The 13403-nt window shown below is 37.8% G+C and overlaps 1 protein-coding gene across 2 annotated transcripts; it reads left to right on the top strand.

Moving 5' to 3' along the window:
* Positions 1-335: 335 nt before the first annotated feature.
* On the top strand, positions 336-12961 carry LOC143857775 (Class I peptide chain release factor). 2 transcript variants are annotated; one of them, XM_077368257.1, is made up of 7 exons: positions 336-832; positions 1070-1145; positions 2485-2615; positions 2737-2807; positions 8000-8081; positions 12120-12175; positions 12644-12961. In XM_077368257.1, exons 1-6 carry the CDS (start codon positions 539-541, stop codon positions 12138-12140), a joined length of 675 nt encoding a protein of 224 aa, XP_077224372.1. In that variant the 5' UTR covers positions 336-538; the 3' UTR covers positions 12141-12175; positions 12644-12961. The 2 variants fall into 2 exon arrangements, with proteins under 2 accessions (XP_077224372.1, XP_077224373.1); XM_077368258.1 differs by having other exon boundaries at positions 337-832; positions 12685-12961.
* The last annotated feature ends 442 nt before the right edge of the window (positions 12962-13403 follow it).

Genomic DNA, 13403 nt, shown 5'->3' with positions numbered 1-13403 from the left:
AACAGCAAGGGTACTTTTGTCAAACCATGACAATTTAGGCCCCACCCATATTTTTGAAAATGAAGTGTAGCATCCAGACCATAGGATGATCCAAGACGTCCATTTGATGGGCCATAACGTAAATGGGTTGTGCCCCCAAAATCATTTGCATAGGATGATCACAACCCTCCAATCTATAGAGGTTTCCATAATAAGCAATATCTCTTTATATATGAGGGCTAGGATCAGCATATGTAAACGGTTTTTGTGGGACACAACCAATTTACGATGTGGCCTATCAAATGGACCGACTGTCATAGTGGGTTGGATTTGGGAACAAGGAGGAGAATTTTGGGGGCCATCAACTGTTCCTGTTGTGGAGAGAGAGAGAGAGAGGTGGGAAACGTTAAAGCCTAACGTTTAACGTTAGCCAGCCGTGAAGACGGAGGCGGGGGGTGAATATCAGCGCCCCATTATTTTGGTCTTTAAAATTCCCCTTTTACTTGAATCAGAGAGACGGGTGGTCGGGGAGAGGGAGAGGCAACTGATTCTGTACCGTATGGCCCAGTCCCTTGTGAAATCTGTTTGGCTGAGTTCCTTGAAGGCCTTCTACTATGCTTCTTCAGCAAAAATAGCACAAACCCATCAAATTCGAGTGCCAATCAAGGCCTTGTGTGTTAGTATCAGTAGTAGCAGCAGCAATAAGCAAGATTATGTATCATTAACGGACGAAGAGCTGATGGGTCAGTGCGAGATGGGGACTTTCAAGGCTTCGGGACCCGGCGGCCAGCACCGCAATAAGCGAGAAACCGCCGTCCGCCTCAAGCACTTACCCTCTGGGATCATAGCCCAGGTTAGTAATACTACCCCCCCTCTCTCTCTCTCTCATTCAGATTACATGCAAATAAATTGTTGGGGCTTCCATCACCATGTCTTTTATCTACTCCAGATACTCCACACACCATGTGCCATGCTGTGCTTGCGAAATCTATCTGTTTTTTATATTCTCGACTACATTTTGCTGCTTTTTTCTTTGTGCCTTCTCTTTTCTACACTGATTTTTCTTATTATTTCTGAATTTCATTTTCAGGCTGTTGAAGACCGCTCTCAACATATGAACCGTGCATCAGCCTTAGCTCGTTTACGCACTCTGCTAGCTCTTAAAGGTTACATCAAAGTAACAGCTTTTGATTTAAATGGGTCATTTGAATTTATCTGTAGTCTGTAATCTGTATGAGATATAACTTGTTGCCTGTTTGATTATGATATCCCAAAAGAAAGCACTATTTATATATTAAGGGGTCATTTGAAATTTCATGATTGGGAAAAGCTGTATGAAATTCAAATGAAATAACTTGTATAATTTTCTTGCTCTTTTCTTTTTCTTGTTAGATTGTGATATTCAAGTGGAACAACAGTTTATGAAATGCATTTCTTCTCTCATTTGGATTTTCATGATTTTTAAATTGTAGAGATTGCAAAGGATATAACTAATGCGATTGAAACAACAGTGTGCAACTTTCTTGTTTCTGTGATCTACAAATGACACAATTATAAAAGGCTACTAATATTCCCACTACCACGTTTTGATAATAAGAACTCACCTTGTATTTTATTATTTAACCAGCTGTCAAAGGCTATTACAATTCCCAAAAATCTCTCAGCAGCCAATTAAAAAAGAAAAGACAAGGTGAGTTTGTCTCATTATCAAAACATGGTAGTGCCAATATCGGTAGCCTTATTAAATCCTGATGCCTGAAAGATTCCTGATTTTGATGTTTACGAACTACAGTTGGAACTTCTTGCATACCTCTTCTTTTACTTTCCTCCATTGCTGTTGTTTGGTTTTGATATGAAAATAAATCAAATCAGTACAACTTAACGGTCATTTAAAGCTTTCCTGATTTTGAAATTGGTGTAAATGAAGCATCAAGTACAAATTTTCTTTCTTTGTTCAAGTTTGATGAAAATAAGTGTTTTCTATGCTCTAAAGGTTCATTAGAAACTTTCTTGATTTTGAATTTGTATGGGTATTGGAATTTCTTATGGTGATACATGGAGTTTTCTAGCAGGGAGAAGCAAGTTTGCATCATGTTTCAAATGTTGAGGAGATCTATGCATGCTTTCGTGAAAGTACTATATTTTGGTTGTTTGAGAGCATTTCTTGATTGCTTTCTCTCATGTTCTTTATCCCTTTTTACTTTTGATACGATTAATTCAGATAGAATGCTTCTCATACATTCTGAAAGTAGCTACTTTCTTTATATAATAGAAACAGTACTAGAATTCTCATGATCTCTGAATTGAAATTTCGGTTATTTTCATAGATTGATTCCATACAAGCAGTACGTAAACAAACCCATGGGCTTTCTTCATTTGTGCCAACCTAACATTTTTCAAATTTTTACTTCTCAGTTTTTTCCTCAAGATATCCTATCTGATCTTCTGTATCGAAAGATAACAGGTATCTCTGCTGATAGTTAGCATCTTCTTCTTTTCAACTAGTCAGGAACACAGTAGACCTCGATGGATACACGCCTCCTCCGGAGCTGCTTCAGATTCTTCCTGCAAAATCAACTGTTAGAGGCTCAAATGTTGGTCCACAAATTCGACCCAATAATCGAAAGTTTGTTCTGGTACATTCAATCATTTCTCGGATATTGACCTTTTTATGTGTTTGAATTTAAGTATTGTTGATCTTAGATTTTGAATACATGCAAGATGAAATTACTCACATCAATTCCTTCTCTTATACAGGGAATGCAAGCGTTATTGGATCTAATTTTTGCTGTTGATGGTTCTGTATCAGAGGCAGCGAAATTTTTGGGGTAGCTGATATATAGCTCGTGCGATTGCTTTTATTTTACTTGCACATGTGTGCCTGTTTGCTAGTCTAAACCGAGCATTGATCTTTGTCTTTTGAGAAACACTTTATGTTACAACCACAGATTATATATCAGATAACGAAGAATCTTGTACACTCTTAACGTGATTGTTCTTGGGAGAATGCATGAACTTACTAACCGTGCCAACTTCATAGGATATATCAGGCCGAGACATGGTCAAGTAAATCTTGTTCCTAACAAACCAACTGCCTTCTTCCTTAGGATGCTCACCCTCTTCAGCAATAAGATTAAGATTCTGTTTCATAGGGGACACATCTGGTAAAGCCCTTAAAATGCCAGTCTCATCTAAAAGGTGCAAAGTATATTTCCTCTGTGATATAGCTATATGCCCATATTACATGTAGCAAAATCAGTGCCTAGAAAGTACTTCAATTGCTCCAAATCTTTGATATCAAAGACCTTCTTCAAGTAGAGCTTTAACGTAGTAATGTCTTGATGATCATTGTCTATAACCACAATGTCATCAACATATACAATAAGGATAGTAACACACTCTCCCTTCTTCACAAATAATGTATGATCTGAAGAGATCCTAGCTTATCCCATGCAAATAATGGGAGTGCTGAACTTCTCAAACCAAGCTCTGGGAGATTTTTTGAGAATATAGAGGGCTTTGCAAGGCTTGCAAAAACCCCCTTCTCTCCCTCAGGAGGAAAACCCAAGAGCCATATACATTTCTTTCAATTGGTTGTCATGTAGGAATGCATTATTCATATCAAAGTTGATGGAGAGGTCAAGAATGATGAGTAGCAAGAGACACCAGAATACAAATAGCAGTCATCTTAGCAACGAGGGCAAAAGTCTCATCAAAATCAATGATGTGGGTTGGAGTGAACCCGTGGGCCTCCAAACGAGCCTTGTAGCACCCAATAGATCCATCAGAGTTATATTTGACCATATAACAAGAGGGTGAGAAGTGTGATTCAATGTTGATCGCTCTTAAGAGTATGCATCTCTTGAACCATCGCAGTTCCCAATGACGTTGAAACTCTAGATAGAGCTGTAGTAATTGTCTTGGAAATCAAAACAAATGAGGAGCTCACAATAGAAGTGTGATAGGAGGGTGAGAGTGATGCATAAGAAACAAAATCAGAAATAAGATACAAGGTACAAGATGGGGTTGGTGGAGTTTTGAGAAATGAACTCGGGGAGGTTCTTTTGGGCGTTTGGGGGTCCCATTCGTGTAGCGGAAGCAACGGAAGCAAAGGTGCGTACGGTTTACCAAGGCTTAAAGTTTTTTATTTGAGATAGCCTGACCAATGTGATAATAGAAGGGGATTCTCTCAATATGATTTGATGGCTTAATAAATCAGATAAACACCCGTGGAGATTTGATTGACTGTTCGATGAGATGTGTGATTGGGTCAAATCTTCTCCTATGGTCTTCCATCACGTGTGGTGATCCGCAAACTCGATAGCGGACGGTTTAGCTAGAGAGTGTGTCTCAAAGGAATCTTCAGCTTTATTTGACTCTCTCCCTCCTTGATTATATTGTTCATATCTTGTAGTGTTTTCCTCTTCTTCTCTCTCTTATTCGTTGTATTTGACCATCTCGGTCCTCTGCTATTAATAATATTAGCTACCATTTTCAAAAAAGATACAAGTACAAGAACAAGTCTCTTCATGAAGAACAGTAGGTATATCAAGAGAATCAACATGAGAAAGAATACCTGAGGGAGCTGGTGTAGGGAAAGATAGTGATGGATCAAGAGGACAAGAGGAAACTATTTTTGGCTTTCAATGGTACATCTACCCCCATAGAGGGTCAGACGAGGTGACAAGATGAGACACATTATTTGTGGAGATCCATAGAAGGGCATGATTTTCATCTTGAACAAGGCCATCCACGACAAACTCCCTATGAGACGGACATTATGGACATTATCTTCTATGGGGAGAAAAATTGGCGATCCTCAAAAAAGGTAATGTCAATGGAGACTATTTTTTCAAAACAAAGGATCTTACCACTTCTATCCTTTCTAAGTAGAAGGATACCCCAAAAATACATATTTAACAGCTTTGGGATCCAACTTATCACGATGTGGCCTCAAGATATGAACAAAACAGACACAACCAGATATCACGGGAGGAGTCGAAAAAAATGAGTATGATTACACAGCATATTTAAAGGAGACTTGTCATGCAAAATAACAAATGAAATACAATTAGTAAGATATGGACCAGTAAGGATAGCATCATACCGATAAGATTTAGGAACATGCATTCCAATCAATAAAGCATGGGCAACCTCAAGCAAGTGTCGATTTTTTCGCTAGTTGATTTGAAACTCAAAAACCTGAGTTTATAGTTATGAATGAAGAGACTGGGAACTATACTCTCCCATTTTCAGATCGCAAGATCTTAACAGAAGCATCATATTGAGTTTGAACCAACCGATGCTACGATGCAAAGTAAGCAGCAACTTCATCTCTATATTTCAACATATATCGTAGTTAAATGAGTAATCATCCACGAAGGAAACAAAATAATCAGATGCAAGCGAGGCAGAGGTCAGGGATGTATATCAGGGTATAAAGAATTTAAATACAGATATACTAGACAAGACGATCGTGGAAGGAGATTCCATGAATGTGATTAGGTGGCTTAGAGGGACGGTTGTTCCTCCATGGAGGTTTGCCCAATACTTCGATGAGATTCAAGACCAGATAGAAGGTTCCTCAATCACCTTTAACCATATTAGAAGGTCTGCTAATAGTGTGGCAGATAGACCGGCTTGTGAAGGAGTTGGGAGGCAGGGATTGGAGATGTTTGATTTCCTTCCCCATTGACCGTTTGGTTATTCCTTTTGTATCTCCTAATGCTCTTATTAAAACCATTAGTTGTACTTGTTGGTTGACCATCTCAGTCTTCCCTTCTTTTGAATGAAATTGCAACCAAGGTTTTAAATTTCTACCGAAATCCGAAATTTCGGATTTCGGTCAACACTGAAACTAGAACGTTCCGAAACCGAAATCCTCGAAACGTAACAAATTTCGGTCGAATTTTCCGAAATTTCGCTAATTGTGGTTGAACTTTCAATAAAATATTATTTCTTTATTTCTTTACAGAATTTCAGCCGAAAAATACCGAGATTTTGGGATTTTGGCTGAAATTTCGGTTTTGGTGAAGACCGAAATTGTAGCCGAAACCGAAATTTAAAACCTTGATTGCAACCATTCAAAAAAAAAGAAAAGGAAACACAATGATAAAATCCATCCAAAGAAGAAACAGGAGAACCCCACACGACAAAGTGAACAAGCAAAAAAGGTGTACTACTCTGCATACGTGCAGGGTAACCACCATGACAATATCTGGTCAACTGGCATAGATCATACTAAAGATTCTCTAAGTATCAGAAGGATCCAATTTAAAACAACCAGTTAAAAAAGGACAAGTTTTGGAAGCAGATAAATGGCCTAAACGAGATTACCATAGATGTGTAGTTTTCATCCTTTTAGTGACTAGTCTTGAGTTATGGAGGCAAACACCATTGGCCTGAAAACGATAAGAACCCCTTGTCCTCACGACCACAACCAAATATTTGCCCCATCGTTAGATCTCAAAGACACTGAGATGGATAAAAAATCACACAACAGTTCAAGTAAGGCATATTTTTTGCTGACAGAAAGAAGATTGGTGGTAACTTTGAGTACGTGTAAAGCAGAGTTTACTGGAAAAGATGTATGACTAGTGCCTTTACAATGAACCAAAATAGAAGAGTCATCAGCAATATGAAGTTTGAAAGGATGAGAAGGCAACAAGGGAAATATGGAACTAAATGAGGAAGACATACCATACTTGTGCTCAAATACCCCAGAATCAATGATCCATGGGCGACGAGCAGCCAAGGAAGAATGAGCATTGCCTGTCTGAGCAAGATGGATATGGCTAGTGGGAGAAGCCCAAATACTTCAGAAAATCTGCATACTCCTTAGAAATCGACAATCTCATTTGTGGTAGTGGCAAATTGACAAGTCGCATAAAAAAATCTCTAGCGGAAGCTGAATTACCTTGATCAGATGATCCACGATAACAGGGTATGCCCTTAGGATCCCATGGGGGATGCGACTAAGGATAAGGATCATAACAAAAGATGATGTTATGAAAATGTGGGCCACAATGATCACAATTTAACCTCTCTCAATTTTTCTCAAAGTCAATTGATTGCCCCCTATCCCTCCCACAAGATCTAGGACCAAACCGGCCGCCACCTAAACGACTAGAAAATCCATTGTCAGACCCCAATGCAGAACGCTCAACGGTCACAAAAACTTTCTTCACTTTACGACGAGTCTCCTCCTGCTATAGGATAGAGAGAACAATGCCCAGTGAAGGCATAGAAACACCACCCAATATCAAACTACAAACATGCTCATAATCACGATGTAGCCACTAAGAAGATTGAAATTTTGTGCTTTTAAAAAAAAGGCTTGTCTTTAGCACATGAAATGGATTGCACCTAGGAAAATTGGCCTATAGACAACAAAGCTTAGAACAGTATTCACTTAGAAACTGATGTTAGTTGTGTATAAGCTCGTAGACAGACGGAAATAGGGCAAAAATAACCCAAAAGGAGGATTCACAGCCGACAAATGCTGATTAGCACAAAATAAAAATACAATTTTTAAAGAAATCTGTCAATTATTTACCAAAACCTTTGAACCGTCATATCCTTTTCCACACACAATCAAGTGCCTCATAAAATTTGTTGTTTTCATCATCAAATTTAATTACAACAAGCGTCTGTTGTCCCTCGATGCTACTTGTCATTATGCATGCTTTTGCTTCTTAATCTTGCATCATTCCTCACTTTACGCATACCCGGGCACTGATGCACTTTTCTGTATCCTGTTTTGTTAGATAATGTTGAGGTCACTAAAAATGAGAGAAGGTCAAAGAACCATGTAGAAATTGCCATTTGCTCCAACCTTTATGTTCTATGTGCTTTTGGTGTGTTTTATGTTTATTTCTTTTCCAGCAGAGAGCATGTATGGTAGATCATTGGTCCATGTGAGACCAGTGGAATTGCTTTTTAGTTTTGCATTCCCGACTATAACATCTGAAAGAATCATAGGTGAGTTTAATCATTTTGCATCTTCCATTGTATATTACAGTTTAAGCACAGGTGCCTTATCACGGCTGATATTATCAGACGATTCTCTTCGGAAAGAAGTAAATGATCTGAGGACATCTAAGGTATGTAAATAGGATCACTAGCTAATTTCAAGTCTCCTTTTAAAATAGTCACTGATGAAATCATGATTTTCCTATACATATATTAATGCATGGGTCAAGATGAATAATTTGCGTCACACATGACTCCAATGAAGCTACACTCCTTTATATTGTCTTTTCATCTTTTTTTGTAGAACATGACTGATGGCCACTTGTCAACATTACATGTGTTTTAAATTGATATTTTATATGTGTTTTTTTCCTTTTCATTAAATATTTAACCTGTACCTTAACATATAGGAAATTGACTTTGTTCCAAAATCCCAATGTACTTTTTTATCACCTAGACAAAAAGCAATCTTCGAATTCATTGCAATCAGTGTTTGAGAAGTAGAAATGCTAGATTCTGACTGTATCCTAAGTGCTAGGTATTTCAATTTTGTGTGAATAAAACAGAGTTGGGCCACTTTTTTAATACCATAATCATTAACATGAAACTATCATAAACAACATATGTGGAATTTAGTCATTTACTGATTTGTTTATGGTAAACTGAAAACAAATATTTGTGAAAATTTAATCACATGTTTCTATCAATTCTCAATTCTAATATGATATTGATTGCAAGCTTATGATTTTATAGCATCATTTAGATGGATGGAAAAAATTTCAAATGAATACTAACGGGCTAATTACTAAGTACTTCCTCCTCTAGCTAGTGAGTAAATGCCAATTGTGCACAATTTGCCCAAGCTGCCCTGCAATTTGTTTGTACCTAGTGCTTTGCTAAACATATCAGTTAATTGGTCTTCAAATAACATATGGTGAATATTTCTTTTAAATCCTCCTTATCTCTCTTAAAGTGACAATTGACCTCATTGTGGTTCTCTTAAGAAAATCAGATTATAATTAGCAGATTTGTGGCTGGTGGGATTTTGAACATCAACATTAATCTCAGTCATAAGAAGTGGAAGTGGGAAGCTAGGGCTCTGAAAAAGAGAAATTGCAGGAAGTGGGAAGCATGATGGAAGTGATGTGGAAAGAAAAAACTGCATGGGAAATGTCGTAGGAAATGAACATGAAGCGTATATAAGAAGAGGGAGGATTAATGTGGTTAAGATTCAAGTTAAGGAGAATTTCATGGTTATTTGGGTTACATATTCAGGGATTTATTGTTTTACAAGTTTGAGTTTTTAGTCATTTATGGTTAACGTTAAACTTTAGTTTATAATTGCACTTAGAAGTTAGGATACGTTTTCCAAGAATCGTTTACACAAATTATATTTGAAACTTAAAATGAAGGTTTTAACTTCTAAATACACTGAATGCTCCATGTCTCAAATACATTTCTTTGGCATTTCCAAAAGGGGAGAATACTCCTTTAGAAAAAATACATGAATAGGAAGGAAGCCCTGGTCTTGATTAAGAGGAAGAGATTTCACTGAATTTTGTTTCAACTATCTGTCGTTCTTTTTTTTAGCAATATCAATATCCCTACTAGATAATTGGAAAGCATTCCTGTTTTTCCCAATAGGCCAATGCTGACAATGCATCTTGTCGGTAAAGAGATCATGCATGCCTGATATCTATACATTGTGTAACATACATGCCTATGAGATGTGGAAGCCTTCTTAAGTGAATCAGATTTAAAACAAATGACTTTTCTTTTTATAGTTTCCCCATTTCTTTTCATCCCCAACATGAAAAAAATGTTTCCTTAAATCTTTTGTAAGGCTTGCACTGTGTTGCAATCATATCTTCTTCTCGAAAGCTAGCTAATATGTATTAGCAAGCATGCTCTCTCCAATGTATGCATTTTATGTAGCCAATGGTAATGTATTCAGATATTCTACATAGTTTTGTTGTAACTCATTGGCAACATATTCAGATCCTTCAACATGTCTTAGTTTTTTTTAACTCATTGGTAAACCAGATCCTTACACGTCATTGTTTTAAATGATCCAATTGGTGAGCCATAAAAACCAGACAGTTTCTGATCAAGCTGAAAAGTGCCCACATGCATTGAGAACTTCCATCTTCTGGCCAAAACAACTTCCTTTGTATCCCTTCCATTTTCTTGCCCAACCATTGTTTCAAAATGCAAATGCAGGCCAAAATGCGGGCAAGGAAAATTCGAGTCAACTGTGGTGCGGCCAAGCTAGGCTAATTGTAAATTTGTAATCTCTAGCATTTTAACTCACTCGAGCAAGAACTTAGCCAAGGTAAAAGGTAGTCGACTCCGGCGAGTTAACAATTGACGTGGTCATATCTCAGGTGAGTCAAAGGAGTTTTCATTGACTTGGTAGGGTAAAATGCGGATTTGGACAAGAACTCCGCCAAGGTAAAAAAGGGAGTCAACTTGGGCAAGTCGACAATTGATGCGGGGAGATTTGAAACAGCTTTGGTTCAATCTTTGGTCAAACTGTGCATTAAGAATGGTCGTTTTGATTCAATCTTTGGTCAAACCGTGTATTAAGAATGGTCCCTCTGTTTGGTTGTAACTAGCTTCGTCCAGTTATTATCCGTCTGTTTACCCTTCAATTTCTCTAATCGTTCGACCAACATTCAGCACTTACCCTTGGGTCTTATATAGACAACCCAAGAGAATGTGTGCAGTGGACCGAACCACATGATTGAATGCACCAAGGTGTTTGCACCACCTTTTATGTATACACCGACTAACCACGCACTTGGACTTAGTATGGTTCTTGTTCGTCGACTCCGGCGAGTCAACAATTGACGTGGTCATAGCTCAGGTGAGTCAAAGGTGTTTTCATTAACTTGGTCGGGAAAAATGTGGATTTGGACAAGAACTCGGCCAGGGTAAAATAGGGAGTCAACTTGGGCAAGTCGACGATTGACGTGGGGAGATTTGAAACAGTTTTGCCACAATCTTTGGTCAAACTGTGCATTAAGAATGGTCGTTTTGATTCAATCTTTGGTCAAACCGTGTATTAAGAATGGTCCCTCTGTTTGGTTGTAACTAGCTTCGTCCAGTTATTATCCATCTGTTTACCCTTCAATTTCTCTAATTGTTCAACTAACATTCAGCACTTACGCTTGCGTCTTATATAGACAACCCAAGAGAATGTGTGCAGTGGACCAAACCACATGATTGAATGTACCAAGGTGTTTGCACCACCTTTTATGTATATAATATACCAACTAACCACCCACCTGGACTTAGTATGGTTCTTGGTCATCCAAGTCCCTCGAAGGTCGCTAGGTGATGAAGATTGTAGGCGCGTGGGGTCATTGGTGCCATGTGCTTTGAACTGTCAGTGTCAATGGGAAAAGAGAAAGGGGCGGCAAAATTGGTGCAAAGTGATCCTCAAGCACCCTTGTCCTTCGTCCTCACATGCACGGGCACTAAGCACCTCTCGTGAGCTTGGCCCTTCATAGAAGAGACACATGCAAGAGAGAAGGATAATATTTTACAAGAATATACCCCTTATTAACTTTCCAGCGTAGGATTAAAAGGGTAAAATGTGAAAGAAGAATCCAAAATATAGGGAAATAAATTTTCAAATGAAAGTCCTAAATAAAACTTGTATTTAGAACTGACATAAAATCTTATGAAATTTGACAGCCTCCCTGCCGATTCCAATCTCTCTTGTAGCTTCATCTGTTGAGGCTTGTCGTATTAATGATATTGGATTACTTTTTCAGTCTTTATCAAATATGGGTTTCACCCATGTTGACATTATTCATGATGTTTAAACTCATACATATTCAACCACCGCTCTCCTTTGGTTCCGTGATAAATATAAAGATATCAGATTACTTCACCCCGTGTCACATATGGGTTTTAAGTTTTAACCATCTTGATGCTATCCATGCTATGGAAACTTTTTAAACTTGTTTATTCAAATTATTTGAGTGTTCTTCTGCCACTTTAGTTTGGAGGTTCAATAATTCTGCACGAGACAGTTTCTAATGAATGACAGATCCATCTTCAACCTCGAAGTTGAGATACAAAGCCTCAACAAATTGAGCTACAGATGCAACCCCAAATATGTACCGTAGCCACAAAATAACCTATTTTCAACTTCCTTGCAGGGCATGAGGCCTCTCAAGTAAGAGATACATAAGAAAAGTAGCAGCATCCGTATAAGGTAAAGTAATGTGCTTTTGAAACTACTCCATTTTGTATTAAGGATACCCATCATCATAGTATGATGAGGATGCCTCTATATCAGTAGGTAGGAATCACCTTAGATCACTTTGAATTGTCTGCCTGGTGGGCTCACATTTGATTGCCCAACTCTAACAAATACTTTGTTAATATGGTCCTAACCCTTCAATCGATGTATTTTTGGCCATTCAATGTGGACTGTTGCTTATATTTCTATGTGATTGCCCATTGCATACTCTTGATTGGATAGTTAGTATTGTCTAATATCTAATTAAAGTGGTTTGGGGGCCATGGTCTATCAAAGGGAGTCACCAAGTGGACAGTCCAGATTGATCGATTACGGGGTCACCTATGGAATAAAGTTGCACTTACACATTATAATGAGGGGATGCCTCTTTATTGGTTCCATTGTTTTGACAGTAGCTTATGTGTATGGACAACCGCGCAGGTTTCCAAAGTTAAGGTCATGACAGCCTGTATTTTGTGCAGTTATACAAAAAGAACAGACCACTGTGCGGAGTCGAACAAGACTCTTGTTTGAGAGGTCATGACAGTCTGAGAGGTGGGATCTTCTCCAACTGATGGCCTTGACACCCTTCATCACATTCAAGTCCTAAACACTGCTGATGCTTATAGGATACTGTTTGTTTCATTATATTATTTAAGTTACCATTTACTTTCAATTTTTTCGGCATCTGCATGCATTTATTTTGGCTCCATGCAAACAATTATCTCTCAATATAGAACTCCGACAAGTTTTTGTTCATTTTTACTGATTACATCTTATTTTTTGTCAATTTTTTAGGTAATTATCACCTTACCAGTATCTTGATATATCAATAAATATTGTCTTTCTTACATTCTGGCATGTTTTAAACTTAATCTGCTGCTGTGAATATCATCTTATTGCCTAAAATTTGAATGCATTGGAAGTTTCTGCCAATGCTGATTGTCTTAAACCCAGAGTTGCAAAGTTCAGATTTAGGAATAATTTCGGAAGAGTTTGGGTAAAATTCAGAAACTGTATGGTGTTTCTCTGTTTAAAACACCCATATTTACTATACATGTACTTATTTCTCTAAATAAAGATACAATAAATAAGATAACAAGAAGATATGGAACCATAATGATGTTCTAGGATATGTTTCACTAAAACAGGATCTATGCTCAATTCCAGTTACACAACCTTTATATGGAGTCGGGCTTAG

The sequence above is a fragment of the Tasmannia lanceolata genome, unplaced genomic scaffold, assembly GCF_043159265.1.
Source record: "Tasmannia lanceolata isolate RefF3 unplaced genomic scaffold, GAP_Taslan_0.1 ptg000025l, whole genome shotgun sequence".
Taxonomy (NCBI): domain Eukaryota; kingdom Viridiplantae; phylum Streptophyta; class Magnoliopsida; order Canellales; family Winteraceae; genus Tasmannia; species Tasmannia lanceolata.
This window is presented reverse-complemented; position numbering and strand designations above follow the sequence as displayed.